This window comes from Ambystoma mexicanum, chromosome 9 (genome assembly GCF_040938575.1).
Source record: "Ambystoma mexicanum isolate Mex_15411 chromosome 9, UKY_AmexF1_1, whole genome shotgun sequence".
Classification (NCBI taxonomy): Eukaryota; Metazoa; Chordata; class Amphibia; order Caudata; family Ambystomatidae; genus Ambystoma; species Ambystoma mexicanum.
The window spans coordinates 632,222,479-632,239,111 of record NC_090931.1 but is presented as its reverse complement, the minus strand read 5'-3'; the positions used below and the strand labels follow the sequence as shown (position 1 = coordinate 632,239,111).

The window sequence follows — 16,633 nt, the reverse complement described above, 5'->3', positions numbered from 1 at the left end:
TTCGGCGTTCCTGGTAGCACGGTTACTTCCCTGCGCAATCCCCAGGTCTCAGAAATGCCTGAGTGCCAGCATGCATTCTGGCCGTGTGGCCCTCACGTCCTGGACCGGGCTCGGATTCAGATTCTCTCTCCCCCTTCTCGGCATCCTGGTCAGCTTCTGCCTTCACTCCTGGTCTGTGCTTGTTCTCGCAGTTCCTTCAGGTAGGGCTTGACACTTCATCAAGTCCTTCTTTACTTGTAACACAGCTTTTTCTAATCAGCTCTTGAGAACCTCTAGAATGCACAATGTGGTTCTGGTAAGTATTCTGTACTGCTCTGCACCTCTTCCTCGTCCCAGTACTGAGTGAGGCATGATATTGCCACTCACTAGAGATCTTCCTCATCTCAGTGCTCTCTACTTTTGTTGGGCTAATAAAGTACATGGTATATGAGGGTAGGGGTGGTGAAGGAGAGGTGGGGTTATGATGGGGAAGGGGTTAGGTGATTGGAGGGGATACCAAGTTCTCTTCAGATAGTCATCGCTACTCCCCTATGGGGAATCCCTCCCCATGATAACCTCCCAATGAGTACTACCCCCAGGGGGACTGTCGGTTGGCAGCCTCACCTCCCTGGCCTCATGAAGACGGGCTCTCCCTGCGGGAGAAGGGACAACATTTGAAAATTTGTCAAAGTAGAATCATTGGGCTTCATTACAGGTCGGGCGGTCCGGAATTAACAGTGGTGGTAAACCCGCCGCCACTGTTAATTCCGGACCGCCCGATCCCGAGTCCTGCAGGCGGGAGGTGATGTTCCTGCCAGGTCTGACCTGGCGGGTTGAACACCTCCCGCCTGCAGGCGGACGTGGAAACACCAGCACCATCACGAGATGGTGCTGGTGTTTCCACTTCCCCATTCCCATTGAGTCCTATCGGACTCAATGGGAATAGGGATTAACCAAATTCTGCCTCCGGAATTCCCGGGACACCAGGGTCGTAATGCCCTGGTTATTCCGGGAGTCACAGAGGTGGAATGGTAATACGAGTCTGGCGGTAACCAGGCGGTTTTACCGCCTCGGTTACCGCTGGACTTGTAATGAGGCCCATTGTGTATTTCACTGTGAGGACTCATTGTGGACCCCTGACCGCACTCAACTCTCCCGAGACTTAGCCTTAACCACTCTCCATGCTTACCTTGATTGGGTTTGGCTAAACTCCCAAGGTTACCCTGTTCACTATAACAAGGGTGGGCTTCTGAAATCTGTCCACCATGCCAGATTTGAGAAAATCATCTTAACAGTCAGCGCCTTGGCAAAGATGTCCAACATCTTCAGGCGGAAACTCTCCCATTTCTCCGGCGTGGAGGATTGGGCCGGAAAAGGTACCTCCTCCTTTGGCTGTACAGGCGAATCACAGGATCAGTGGCTCTTCTTCTTTGAAGAGGAGAAATGTCGGTGTGAAGACTCACTCGAAGAGCAGGAACTTTCCTTCTTCCTCATCTTCTCCTGCTCCTTTTCCTTGCATGGAGCTGCCTCTTCTTCGGAGCGCCGGTCTGCGCTGTGTTACCTCAACCGAGATCGTGGAGTCTCACCCTTTGCCTTGTGGACGAAGGTGAATATCTTCGCCGGCCTTTCCAGGGGGGCCTTCAGTGTCTGGACTGGCATTATTCGTGGCCCTGGGTGTCGTGGTCCTCGCCCAAGCAGTATAAACCCATCCGGTGTGGATGGGAGACCGACATCTGTCCGCCGCAATCCGCACACAGCTTAAGTCCCAAGGCCTTAAAGTTAAGCTTGACAAGCATGTTCCCAATTAGCGAACAGAGTGTGCGGAAAAAGGAACAGAAGACACGGGTTGCAAAGCCGCTATATATATGCTGGACCCAACGTCATATCTGCTGCGGGGCACGTAGAGGCGACGGATGGAGCTGACATGAAGCCGCACTGAACCCCCTTGGCGGCGGAAAAGTTTCCGGAGAATAGCTGCAGTGGTATAGGGATATCATAGATGAGGATTTCGTAGGAGGAAACAATCCATTAGAATGCACTGTATAGCTTCTTAAACTTGTTTATTAATATTTCTTCATCTGTGGGACATGCAAAGAACTACTTACACCAACAATGGAAACAGGTCAAAAGTGAACTAATCTTTCCAACATGAGGCAGATGTTTGGAATAACCTCAGAGCATTGTTGCAATCCCTAAATAATCCAGTCTACCTTCTCCAGGCACAGACCTTATAGCTGACGCAGAGTGGCACTTGCGGAATCTTGATATAGATAAAGGAGTTATTCATGGCTGCTCTCTCCTTCATCTTGTCGAGGTCATCCACAGGATACTGAGGAAAAGAAATAAACAATTCTTAGAACAGTTTTGCAACTACAAGTGCATCACAGTTCACCGTTTCCTCATTTATTGGGATTTTGCACTGGGTCACACAAGGGCTTTCATTGCTTCAGAACAACAAGAGGCAATAGGGAGCTGGAGACGGGTGAGTGAGGGTAGAGGTGAGGCATGGCAAAGGGATCAGTTGTAGCGTGGAAGGATATTCTGCAAAGAAGGCATCCTTTGACAGGGAGGTGGATGCTGCATTCGAGAAGCCTATAAACATATATTGCCACAAGCAAATGTTTCAGGAGAAAGGTAAATAAATAGTGGTTTATTCTTGGATGGCTTGTTGCAACTGTACACATGTGCTTGCTTCCATGGGTTTATTTATTTGATATTTTGGAGCGTTACATGCACACTGAGCCACTTCAAAGCAACATTGAGAGTATCATAGTTTACAGTCATCAGAGCCCACTTCCATCCATACTGGCAAAACAGTCACTTGCACTCAATGCCATCTGAAGCAGATTGTACTGTCAGTAGCACCAATGCCAAATAGAACAGCATAATATAAAGTCATCTGCAAACACTTGTTATCCATATTTACACAGTATTCTATGCTCGCTGCTGACCAGCACTATGCAATGTGAAATCACTGGCACTCAATGCATAATTGTTAAGAGGAATCCCCCCTCCCAAGGGTTGTGGTGTTACTTTTCCCAAACCTACGCAGCAGGCTGTTGCTTAGCTCACATAGGGGAATATGTGGGCTCCTATTGAAGTCTATCAGAATATACATTAGCACCCTGGTAGGGTGCGCTGGCCAATCAAGAAGCTCAGAACGCAGGCTGTATTTGCTGGTATAAACCTGGGGTCCAAGCAACCCGAGTGCTGCTGGCTTGTGCCCCCTTTCCCTTCCCCCCTCATGCCTTAGCACCTGTGTAGTTCATACACACGTACTAAGGGTGTGTTTAAAAAATAGAATTTGAACTGCCCCCCGAGGCTACGTTGTCTTTTCTAAGCGTTTCCTTGTTGATGATGTCACGGTCATCAACATAGAAAACGGACCTCAGAAATACCATGCAGTGCCACTCCACACCACAAGATTCTTTTTTATTTTTAAAGTTAAACACACCCTTGGAACCCGTGTATGAGTGCTAATGGCGGTATAATGTTCGGGAGGTTTTACGCAGAATAAAGGGATGTCCACACAGAGATATTTGTAAAATGTGTGAAGGCATCATGAAGCAAGACACAGACAACAGATTCAAAGTTCAAACAAAGTTAGTTTTATTAACTTAAATGTCAGGATGTTTAAAGGCCTAACTTGTCCTATGCTTAGGTGGGATTTCCTTACCTAAAGAAAGTAAGGATAGTTCGAGTCAGTAAGTTCAACTTAAAATTCTGTCTATGTCCATAACCTATATTTGCCCTCACAACTAAAGTCAAGCACCAAAATAAATTAGAACCCCGCCCACCCCTGAAGATTTCACCTTTAGGTAAGTAGATTTAGTGAAATCACAGATATCCACCTCAGCCCAGACCAGCACCGCTGTTTGGTTAGTCAATCAGAAGCTTGGTTCTTTGGTGGACTGGCAGTTCTGGATCCACTAGTTAATTCAAGTGAGTGTTATAACATAGGAGAAGGGAGAAGGAGAAAAGGCCACTACACACAAACCCCAGTCGTGATTGGCTTTCTTTTGTGGCTGGGAGTACTGGAGGTTTGACCAGGGTAAAGAGGAAAGCCTCAACCAGTCCCTTGACGACCCATGGGGCCAAGCCTGGCAATGTGCCCAAGAAACAGACAGCAGCAAAAGGAAAAAAGGGGGAAAAGCCCCCTGCCACCATGGATCTTATTTGGAAAGGGTTGTGGGACAGCTGGAGGAGCAAATCAAGGCGGCTGAGAGGGCCATTTCCACCACAATAAAGAGGCTTCTGGGGGAACCTTGTTTATCTGTGCCCCGATCATCGGATACGAACAACTGTGAGCCTGGTCAGCCCACTGCCACTATAAGTACTGCCACAGGGCTGTTTTATTTATTTATTTGTATAGCGCCGACTGCCCGCAGGCCTCGGGGCGCTTACATGGAGACAAGGACAGACGCAAATTGAGATGCAAGATGATCTCTGCACCTCGTGCTACGGGTTCTGCTAGTGACAATTTTACGTCCACCTCAATAGCTTGTCCCTTTAAGGGCTTTGGTCCCCCTGGTTCTGGATTTATTTCTCCAGCAGGCGAAGCAGCTACTAGAAGTTTGACAAATGATCCCAAGCAGAGTGCTGTCTGCGCACACCAGGAGGGCTTTGCCCTGGCTGCCAGCAATTTGACTGGCCTACTGCTGCCAAACCTGCCCCTACTAGCCCTAATCCAGATAAGGAAGATCTGATGATGAATGCAAAGTTGGTGTTGGATTTTTTAAACACATTTTAAAATAGGTGTTTTTAACATGCTATCAATATTAGATGACCTAGTAAGGTCTCTTAAGAAGGACATCTCATTGATTGCAGTTCCCACACAGATGCGCTGCCAAAGGTGCGACCCAACTGGAGTGTCCCATGCCCCAACTGGAGTGTCCCATGCAAAGGTCGGTAGAAGCCGTGGCAGTCATTCACACCCAGGAGGCCAGAGTGGACATCCATTCAACCCATGGTTCACCACCGTTCATGCCAACTAAGCCTACAAAGGTGTCGACGGAGGTAGCGGACAGCTACCATGCGACATTGAGGAAAGGCATATACCGGATCCAGCACTGGGTTTGGCGCTGAACATTTTACAACTACCTCCTGAAGCTCTCCACTTGCTGGGGGCGATTATGAATGCCCCAAGATGATTGCAGGTGCCTCAGAGGACTGTAGGACTCTGATTAATAAAACGAACCAGTGGATTAACTCCAATAGTTCTGCAAGACCTGTAGATTCCCACCACATACTAATGACTCGATATGCCATGGGTGGGCCTAACCAACAAGTACACAGAAGGCGATTGCATAACTTCCATGCAACCCTGTGTTCCCAATTATGTTGTTAGTTGTAACCTGGGTTCACCAGGTGGTAAGCAATGTGTGTGTATGGTTCTGCTAAGTCACTTTTACCCAGTAGGGGGGTAGGAGGGCTAAGGCTATAGACAACCAGGCTGACACACAATGGTCCAGGGCATTATTTGGATGTCTGTGTATACTGGTGAAATCTAACCTCGTGAGCAAGTTATTCCCCCTCGAGCCTTCGCACTCTTTCCTCCAGGTGGGCTGAATATGCAGAGCTGGCACAAATTACTTAATGTTGGTTAACTTTTATAATAGCCCCCATACCCAGCATGCAAGAATTGCCTCTTTGCTTTATCATCTGTGATTGAGGGCCTTGCCCCCTTGTTAGCTTCACAAAATAGGTTTCTTATCTTGAGATGGGGGTGATTTTAATGCCAAGCTGGGTGAAGGGCTGGATAACACACTTTATGATGTTTCTAAGGATGCTTTGGCAGGATCTTCACACCTGTTATGATGGATATCAGATCGTTTCAGGAAGGGCTGAAGCACCATCTTTTTGACTGGTGGTTTGCACACTGTTAATGGTCATTTACTGATATCCCGGGCAAGCCCACCTTTTCCTCTGCGCAAGGCCTTTCTACAACTGATTATCTCTGTGTTTCGGTCAAATTCTGGGACGCAGTTGTGGGATTTGAAGTATTGGACAATATCTGCAGTGATCATTTCCGAATCAGGCTGGAAACCCAATCGATGTAACGCTCACCTGATTCCCGCAGAGGCGCCAGTCTTGACTGGGTGAATGCCGTATCTTCAAAGGTGATGTGTAACACACGGTTGGCTCTTTGGGCTGGACCTCTGTGCACTGTATGTCTGACTCGAAGAGTAAGATGTCTGCAGATAGAAAATATGGGATTAATGAACTGGGGTTATTGGGTGCCTCTCTCCTCTTCCCTTTCTCTTCTCCTGTAGAACCCCAAAGGTTAACGCCCTCACCTTAGGTAAGTGAACGCCGAGCTCTCCATCAGCCTCGGGGCAGGGTGCCGTAACCAGTTTCTTCACTGGATAAGGGTGCAGGCCTCTTGACCTCAGAGGACTGCTGTCCGTCGTTAACTGCACGAACGGTAAGTTCTAGGCACTTCAAATGTCTTAAAAGTCTTTTGTAATGATATCTCTTGTTTTGCAGGGTTCCGGCGATGGCGGATGGCGGGCTGATGAGAGTTGAGGATCGAACCTGCGTGAGGAATAGAAGCGCCTGGAAGCATGTAAGTAAGCGCTTGTAGCCTGCTTCACGATGCGCACTAACTGTCCCTTTTATCTTGCAGGTACAAGTTCGGAGCTTTAGAGAAGCTGAAGGGTGCTGGAATACCCACTGGATTCGGCGTGGGAAGGAGTAATGGCACGTGAGTAATAAAGTTGCCCAATGTCTTTAAACACACCTTCTTTTGTCTTTCAGATGCGGGATACAGCGCCGAAGGCCTCCGGAGCGTGCGAAGAACTGGTAAGCTTTTGTCTTTCAGATGCCGGAATGCAGTGCGAAGACCTCCGGAGCATGCGAAGAGTAGGTAAGCCTTTGTCTTTCAGATGCCGGAATGCAGCCCGAGGCGTTGGTGACAGCCGATGGACCAGGTAAGAGATGCGCTGGCACTGAAGACCGTAGTGGTAACCTGTTCTTTCTTTGTCTTTACAGGTGCTGCTGAAGACTGGATTCCAGGATGGTAAGCCTTTGTTCCCTTAGGCCCAGGATCAGAAGCAGAAGACACGATGAGCGTTCTGCTGCAGAGAATGCAGAATAACGCAAAGCAAGATTCATCCATCGGGTGTGGTTTAAATAGCCTCCTGTAGTGCTTAGATGTCTCCTTCCACAGCCACGCCTAGGTAAGAAAAGAGTTCCTGCTTTCCAGAAGAGTTCCAGTGTTCTGAACCTAGGGAGTGGCTCCTCCCCACCCAACAGGAAAAGTAGTCCCAAACAGAAGAGGATCAGGGGTTCAACTGGCAGGTAAGTAAGCAGCATGGTCTGCTGCAGGTAAGTCCACCCAAGCATTATGAGCCCGGCGCTTCCAGCGCTGGGACTGGGCATCTTTATGAGCCTGGTGCCACTGGCGCCAGGACAGGGTCCAAAAGGTCCCAATTGGGACTGGCTGGCACTCGGAACCGGGGTTATGGGTCTGCTTCCAAGGGAGTCGGGCAAGTCCTGATCTTTTGGAAGCAGAACTTGAGGAGAACCATCTCCGGTTCCGGAAGCACCTCAAAACCTTCCTCTTCGCTTCTGCCTTTTCTCTCCCTCTCCCCTGCTAAACCTGCTTAACTCCCCACTGAAATTCTGCACTAAACCTGCATCTTGGCCACTCTCAGCGACCTCGGTCCAGGGCCCAGCCACTCTCCACTTGCACTGCCTCCCTGGCTCCCCCTGCACTGTGGGACTGTCACTGTATCCCTACAGCCCCCTTCCTAGCACTTGCTCTACACTTACCTCGCACTTGCCACCAGCTGGCCCTTTTATTTATTATTTATTATTTTATTACGCTACTTACCGTGTACTGCACTTTCCCCCCCCAACTCCTCCCCCTGCACTTTCTCCTTTTCCCCCTACCTCTGCACTTGCGCGATCTGAATGACACCTGGCCTAGTAGGATCGTTTGTCTGTCTTCCCCTTGTTTCCCTCCCTCCCTGCCTCGTCGCGCCTTGAAACACTTGTGTATAGGCGCGTTACAAATACCATATCATATCATATCATATCACCCCCCATCAAGGCCCCTCCCAAACCGGGCTTCTCCGGGGGTTTGGGCTTGTTAGGAAATGTTCGATGAAATCTTTTGATTAGACGAGGCGCGTGGACATATTCTGCATGTTCCCAGGATCTTTCTTGGGGACCGTAGCCTTTCCAGTCAATCAGGTAAAATAGTTTAGATTTGGAGATCTTGGAATCCAGGATGCTTTTGACTTCAAACTCGAGTTCTCCATCAACTAGAATAGGTTTTGGAGATGTAGTTAGTCGGGTTTGAGGTTGCACAGGTTTTAATAGAGAGACGTGGAAGACCGGATGTATCTTCATGTGAGGGGGCAAGTCCAACTTGACCGCTACTGGATTTACTATGGTAGTGATGGAATAGGGACCAAGGTATCTTGGGTTGAATGTGCGTGGTCCTTTTAGAGGTAGATATTTGGTGGATAACCAGACTTGATCTCCTACTTGATATTGGGGGGCTTCCTTCCGATGTTGGTCTGCTCCTTTCTTGTATTGTTCTTTAGCCCTTTGAAGGTGAGAAACGGCTTCCTTAAAGGCTTGGGTGATTGTAGAATGCAGGTGGTCTACTGCTGGTGTTCCAAGATCTTGGAGTGGATCCAACTCCGAGGTTCGAGGGTGACTACCGTATAAAAGAAAAAACGGGGTCTTCCCAGTTCCCGAGTGGACAGAGTTATTGTAGGCATATTCGGCTATCCAAAGGATATCTTTCCAAGTTTTTTCAGTTTGTTGTAGCATGCAGTGCAAATACTGTTCCAGAGTTTGATTGGTCCTCTCGGTTTGTCCGTCGGTTTGAGGGTGGTGGCTGGTCGAAAGTCTCACATCAATTTGAGCCGACCGACAGCAACTTCGCCAAAAATGAGAAATAAATTGACTACCTCGATCCGAAATTAGAACTGAAGGAAAACCGTGCAGTCGGACGATGTTTTCGAGAAATTCTCGGGCCAGAGTTGCTGCTGTTGGTAAGCCTTTGAGTGGAATGAAATGCGCCATCTTGGAGAATAGGTCCACGATTACTAGGATCGTATTGTATCCGGAGCATGGAGGTAGATCGGTGATGAAGTCCATAGAAAGCGTATGCCAAGGGCGAGGCGGGATGTCAATAGGGCGTAAGAGGCCGGCTGGTTTTTCCTTTTGACTCTTGTTTTGGGCGCATACTCCACAGGAAATTATAAAGTCTCTGATATCTTTTTTCCAAGACGGCCACCAGAAGTAGCGCTTGATCTTTTCCGAGGTCTTGGTCATACCGGGATGTCCTTCCATTAAAGAATCGTGATAACAAGAGATTACCTTTTTCTGTAAATCTGTGCTGGGCAGGTATAACCGTTCTTGGAAATATAATAGGTTGTCCTTCACCGTAAAGTCCTTTCCCTGCAGATGCCAATTCTGTATGTCTGCTGGAGTTACCAGTAGCCTGGCTTTATCCTTAACTTCCTCTATGGATTGTGTGGCGATTACACCTAGAATTCTTTGTTCGGGAATGATAGGTACAGGTTTAGGATTGATCAAATGTTCTTCCACTCCCATCCGAGAAAGGGCATCAGCTTTACCGTTTTTTGTACCAGGTCGATAGGTAATTATGAAGTCAAACTCGGCAAAGAATAGTGCCCAACGGAGTTGCCTAGAGGATTGAGCTTTTGCGGTTTTCAAATATTGCAGGTTTCGGTGATCTGTAATCACAGTAACGGTGTGTCGGGCCCCCAGAAGATAATGCCGCCAAGCCTTAAAGGCGGACTTGATAGCTAGAAGTTCCTTATGAGTAATAGTGTAATTGATTTCAGGAGGCGAGAATTTGCGGGACCAAAATGCCACGGGATGCAACTGATTGGTTACTGGGTCCTTTTGTGATAGAACTGCCCCCATGGCAAGGCTCGAAGCATCAGTTTCAACGATGTAGGGGAGTTCTGGGCGAGGATGTTTTAAGATCGGTGCAGAGATAAATCTAGTCTTCAAATTCTGGAAAGCTTGTTCCGCCTCGGTAGACCATTCAAAACGTTTGTTTTTCTTTAACAATGATGATGGGCTGGACTATTCGAGAGAATTCGGGGATAAACCTGCGGTAAAAGTTAGCGAAGCCTAACATTCTTTGAACACCTTTTACGGAGGATGGCGATGGCCATTTGAGAATTGCATCGACCTTCTTTGAATCCATACGCACTCCACTAGGTGATAATATGAATCCCAAGAATTCAACTTCAGTCACGTTGAAAACACATTTTTCCAACTTAGCGAAAAGTTTGTGTTGACGCAATCTCTCGAGGACCATTTTCACGTGTTTCCGATGTTCAGTTTCCGATGAAGAATAAACGAGGATGTCGTCAATGTAAACAACAACACACACATCTATGAGCTCTCTGAGGACATCGTTCATAAAATATTGAAAGGCGGCCGGGGCATTGCAAAGTCCGAAGGGCATGACCTGATATTCAAATAGCCCATACTTGGTGCGGAAGGCCGTCTTCCATTCATCGCCCTCTTTTACTCGTACCAAGTGGTAGGCTCCTCTAAGATCCAGCTTTGTATATATGCATGCTTTTCTGACTTGGTCCAGGAGTTCAGGGATCAAAGGTAACGGATATCTATTCTTAACGGTGATCTGGTTCAGGGCGCGATAATCTATACAAGTTCTAAGGTCCCCTTCTTTTTTTTGAACGAAGAACAAAGCTGAGGAAGCAGGGGACTTGGAAGGACGAATAAACCCATTCGCTAGGTATTGATCCAGGTATTGTCGGAGGTGAAGATTCTCAGGCTCGGTGAGGGCATAAATTCTACTACAAGGAGGAGTAGATCCAGGTATCAGGTCTATCTGGCAGTCATAAGACCTATGAGGAGGTAGAGAGTTAGCCTGATCCTTCCGGAAAACATCTTGGAATTCTAGGTATTCAGGAGGTAACTGGGGAGCCTCCGAGGAAATTGCTGCCAGTGCAACACCAGGTCGAGGGTGACGTAGAGACACATTCTGGAAACTGAACCGTTCTTGCTCGCCAATCGATCTGAGGATTGTGCTTCTCTAACCAAGGAATTCCTAGAATAATCTGGAACTGAGGGGCCTTGATCACATCGAACACGATCTTCTCATGGTGTCCATCTTGACTTACTAGCGTCACTTCTTGGGTGGTATGCGTTACTGGTCCGGAGGCTATCTCCGTACCATCCACCGTAGTAATGACGTCCTTTACAGCTTTTGGACAAAGAGTCAGATTCATCCTCAAAACCATTTCATGATCCACATAATTGCCGATGGCACCGCTGTCGACGTAAGCTTCAATCGCATGTAATCGATCCGGATGTTCAGGGCTAATGAGGACCATAGATATCACGAAATGCGAGGTCACGGAACTGGTTTTAACGCTCGGCAAGAGGACCTCTATTCTTGTCGGGCGAGGTTGTTTCCCTGCTCAGAGTTTGTGACCCTGGTAACTGCAGCTCCTACTGCCTTCTTGGCTGGTTTCACCGGACAGTCTCGAAGAAAGTGCCCCGAGTTTCCGCAATAGAGGCATAATTGCAGCTGTTTTCTCCTTTCCCGCTCCTTTTGTGTTAGTGGTCCTTTCAGGCCCCCTATTTGCATGGGTTCCCCGGAGTCTACTCCTTTGGTAGGAGTTGGTGGTTTGGAAAATACTCGAGCATCAAACTTGGAACGATCGGCCTTCCTGTTCTGCAGTCTGTGGTCAATTTGAACGACTAAGTCAATATAGTCCGAACAGTCTTGCGGGGGATTCACTACTTGGGCTAACACATCTTTGAGCTCTCCACGTAGACCTCTATAAAACAGCGTAATCCTTTTGTCCTCAGGCCATCGAGTTTCCACTATCAGTCTGTTGAAAGACGCAATATAAGCCAAAAGGTCTTGATTACCCTGTCGCAATGAAAGGAGCTCATTGTCCAAGGCCTGCCACTGTGAATGTCTTGCAAACAGTTTTTCCATACTGAGCTGAAAAGCTTGAAAATCATGGAGAACCGGATCATCTTGATTAACTAGAGGGATCGACCAGTCTGCCGCATTGCCACTAAGGTACGAAAGCACGAAAGCTACCTTAGCTTGATCAGTTGGAAAGGCTGCTGGCCGGCATAAGAAGTGCAACCGGCACTGATTAATAAATACTGCAAACCTCTTTGGGTCACCAGAAAATCGTTCGGGCGGAGCCAGAGGCACATTCCCAGGTAGGTTGATCTGCACTGGGTTCGTAGAGGATGTTGAAGGAAGATTTGCCCCTGATGCGGGTAACGGAGTTTGTCCGGCTTGTGACTGTAGCAATTGTCTAGCGAGATCGTCTGTTTGCTCCTTGGAAATAATCAGTTCCCTTCTTAGAGCATTCGTTTCCTGACGGGCTGCATGCACTTCTGCTCTTAGTTCCCCAAGTAACTGGGCTAGCTGGTCGGTATCCAAAGTTTCCATAGCGCCTCGGTGGGAGTTTTGCGGTCGGCTTTGCGTTCTGTAACGCTCACCTGATTCCCGCAGAGGCGCCAGTCTTGACTGGGTGAATGCCGTATCTTCAAAGGTGATGTGTAACACACGGTTGGCTCTTTGGGCTGGACCTCTGTGCACTGTATGTCTGACTCGAAGAGTAAGATGTCTGCAGATAGAAAATATGGGATTAATGAACTGGGGTTATTGGGTGCCTCTCTCCTCTTCCCTTTCTCTTCTCCTGTAGAACCCCAAAGGTAAACGCCCTCACTTTAGGTAAGTGAACGCCGAGCTCTCCATCTGCCTCGGGGCAGGGTGCCGTAACCAGTTTCTTCACTGGATAAGGGTGCAGGCCTCTTGACCTCAGAGGACTGCTGTCCGTCGTTAACTGCACGAACGGTAAGTTCTGGGCACTTCAAATGTCTTAAAAGTCTTTTGTAATGATATCTCTTGTTTTGCAGGGTTCCGGCGATGGCGGATGGCGGGCTGATGAGAGTTGAGGATCGAACCTGCGTGAGGAATAGAAGCGCCTGGAAGCATGTAAGTAAGCGCTTGTAGCCTGCTTCACGATGCGCACTAACTGTCCCTTTTATCTTGCAGGTACAAGTTCGGAGCTTTAGAGAAGCTGAAGGGTGCTGGAATACCCACTGGATTCGGCGTGGGAAGGAGTAATGGCACGTGAGTAATAAAGTTGCCCAATGTCTTTAAACACACCTTCTTTTGTCTTTCAGATGCGGGATGCAGCGCCGAAGGCCTCCGGAGCGTGCGAAGAACTGGTAAGCTTTTGTCTTTCAGATGCCGGAATGCAGTGCGAAGACCTCCGGAGCATGCGAAGAGTAGGTAAGCCTTTGTCTTTCAGATGCCGGAATGCCGCGCGAGGCGTTGGTGACAGCCGATGGACCAGGTAAGAGATGCGCTGCCACTGAAGACCGTAGTGCTAACCTGTTCTTTCTTTGTCTTTACAGGTGCTGCTGAAGACTGGATTCCAGGATGGTAAGCCTTTGTTCCCTTAGGCCCAGGATCAGAAGCAGAAGACACGATGAGCGTTCTGCTGCAGAGAATGCAGAATAACGCAAAGCAAGATTCATCCCTCGGGTGTGGTTTAAATAGCCTCCTGTAGTGCTTAGATGTCTCCTTCCACAGCCACGCCTAGGTAAGAAAAGAGTTCCTGCTTTCCAGAAGAGTTCCAGTGTTCTGAACCTAGGGAGTGGCTCCTGCCCCACCCAACAGGAAAAGTAGTCCCAAACAGAAGAGGATCAGGGGTTCAACTGGCAGGTAAGTAAGCAGCATGGTCTGCTGCAGGTAAGTCCACCCAAGCATTATGAGCCCGGCGCTTCCAGTGCTGGGACTGGGCATCTTTATGAGCCTGGTGCCACTGGCGCCAGGACAGGGTCCAAAAGGTCCCAATTGGGACTGGCTGGCACTCGGAACCGGGGTTATGGGTCTGCTTCCAAGGGAGTCGGGCAAGTCCTGATCTTTTGGAAGCAGAGATCATGACAATCGAGGTGTGCTACCTCTCCACAGTTGTACCTTCCTGAGGTGTCTTTGGATGCCTCTAGGTAGAGGCTCAAATGGAAGTGAGAAGGAGGTCCTCTAGAGAAATTCAGTCCAGAACAATCACCGCAAACTGGACATCTTGCTTGCAGGGCTGGCTGACCAGAGTATCATTCTTACAGAGTTTAAGTCCCTAATGTCTAATCTAACTGACACATTCTCCTTGGTGATGGGCAGAGGGAAGGTGCCAGCCAGGTCGTGTTGGTTTGACTCAGAATGTCTCGACCGGTGCCGACCGACCCCACTCGGAGGAGCTGATGGACCGGTGCCCTGCGATTCAATAATCGCTAACATCTGCTTCCCTAAGGAAGCCCATTCTTCCTGTGTCGCTTGCATGGAGGGATAAGCGACCTGCCGATGGGCAGAGTCCTCGGAAGAGGACGGGGAAGGCGACCGATGCCGGCGCTTCCTGGAATGCCTCGAAGAGGCGGAGGATTGGCGAGACCGACTCCTGGAAGGAGACCCACTGGACTTCCGACGATGACGCAGAGAGTCGCCTCTCGAGTCATCTGTCGAAAGCCCCATAGACCTCGACTTCCGGGGCTTAGACACCCGCCCTACCGACAGCTTCTTCTTGCGTTCCCGCAAGGCCTTGGCCGTGAGCGACTGGCAGTCGCCACAATCCTCCGTATCGTGGGCCCCCCCGAGGCATCAGAAGCAGGCGTTGTGCGAGTCTGTGACCGACATCTTGGACCCACAGTCCCCGCATTTCTTGAAGCCCGGACGCGGGGTTGAAGACGAAGTAGACATCGCCACAAACAGGTCTTCACAAAAACCGAACAGGTTCAACGAACCGAGAAGAATACAGCAAACTCCAAAGAGTCGAGGCGTACCGAGATTCACGAAGCAAACATGTTTGCAGAAAAAACGGAACTGAGGCTACGGGTGCCGTGCGTCCTACTTATCACATCGGGTGACGTCGGCCGTCGGAGGGGGTCCTCGGGGACGGCGCATCGACGTCATCGACGAAGGACGCAGACGCCAAAGATTTTCCGAAGCAGCATAGCTGTGGACATTACCTGTCATAGATATGGAATACATCGGAGGATCCAATCCCCTCGAATCAAGGCTACTCACTGCACTGAAAATCCCTTGTCCTCCAAAATTACTATTGTTGGTGCCAGGTCTCTCTTTAGGAAGGCACTTGCCAAGAGGAAAAGGGAAATTGATGCTGATGCATGGGACGCCTGGATCCAAGCGTCAACTGACAATGACTAAAACTTTTGGGGAAAATTGTGAATAATGGGCCATTCTATAAATAAAAGTCTAGAGTCCAGGATGCTATGGTCTCGATCAGGCATGGTTTGGCCATTTGTCTTCCTTATACAGTGTGGGTATAGGTGGAGAAACATCTGTGTATCATCATATAGAGGTCCCCGTAGGGAATGTGCAGGTTGGCAATGGTGCAAAGATTGCATTCACTGTGGGTGAAATCTTAAAAGCCATTAAGTGCCAGCGTTGCGATAGAGCATCTGGCCCAGATAATGTTCCGGCTGACCTCTTCCTATCTGAACCCGACCTGTGAACACCAGTCCTAGCATTGGGTTTCAATGCAATTCGTGCAGTGGCTATGATCCCGGCGTCCTGGTCCTGTGCCATCATTCAGCTTATATATAAGAAAGGACTGCAGGCTCTGCCCGCCTCATATAGGTGTATTTCCCTTTTGGATTCCCTCTTCAAAATCTTCGGGAGTGCCATACTAGCAAGGTTGGAGGCCTGAGCAGCTGGTATTAACATTCTCTCACCGGCACAGCTGGGGTTCAAACTAGGTCTCAGTACTTTTTTTTTTGTTGAAACATTTATTTATTAGCATGTCAACAAATACAAATCACATCGATATGATACAAGGGTTTTTAGGTTTTAGCAGAAGCATAAACACATCAGTTAACTATATTCCAATAAGTACACAATGCAAAGCAAACATAAGGAAAGCTATTCGGCGCTTTGCTTCTGAAAAGATTCCAACAATGGGCCTTGAACGCTGCATGTAATGATCCATTTCAATCTGGATTTAAAAAGAACTTGGGAACTACAGCCAATATTCTTCTGATAAGTATACTGAAAATCAAAATGCTCGAAGGAGGGCCTAGGTTACATCTGGCCTTCATAGACTTTTCCCAAGCATTTGACGGAGTCGACAGGTCTGCGCTTTGGAGGAAACTGAAAACCTGGTCTTGCCCTGAGTCCATACTGAACCCCATTAAAGCACTATATATGAACACGACAGTCCGTGTTAAACTGAACTACCAAGGCCTGCTATCAAAACCAATAGCAACCCACAGAGGTGTCAAACAGGGATGCCCCTTGGCTCCCTCCCTCTTTTTGGCCTACCTCGGTGATTTTCAAATTTCAGAAGCCTCTGTGAGAGCCTTCCCACCCCGGGTGGGTCAACACACCATTAGCAGAATTTTCTACGCCGATGACCTTATACTGATCGATCAAACACCCATAGGTCTACAGCGTCAACTGGACAACCTGTACAAGTATACTACAGCAAATAACCTGGAAGTAAACAAAACCAAAACAAAAATATTTACCTTAGGAAAATCAACGAAGAAAACTGAAAAACGAAAGTGGTTTTTACAATCAGAGGAGATCGAAAAAGTTCAAAACTTCAAGTACCTGGGTATTGTGCAACACCAAAAAAGA

The 16,633-nt window shown here is 48.4% G+C and overlaps 1 protein-coding gene across 2 annotated transcripts in view; it reads right to left on the bottom strand.

The window, feature by feature from the left end:
• BLTP2 (bridge-like lipid transfer protein family member 2) overlaps positions 1 to 16,633 on the bottom strand; it is a 1,026,973-nt gene that overhangs the window by 24,101 nt on the left and 986,239 nt on the right. For both annotated transcript variants that reach the window (XM_069615333.1, XM_069615334.1), the window contains one exon: positions 2,207 to 2,308. In XM_069615333.1, coding sequence (XP_069471434.1) covers positions 2,207 to 2,308 — 102 coding nt within the window. The remainder of the gene's footprint in view (positions 1 to 2,206; positions 2,309 to 16,633) is intronic.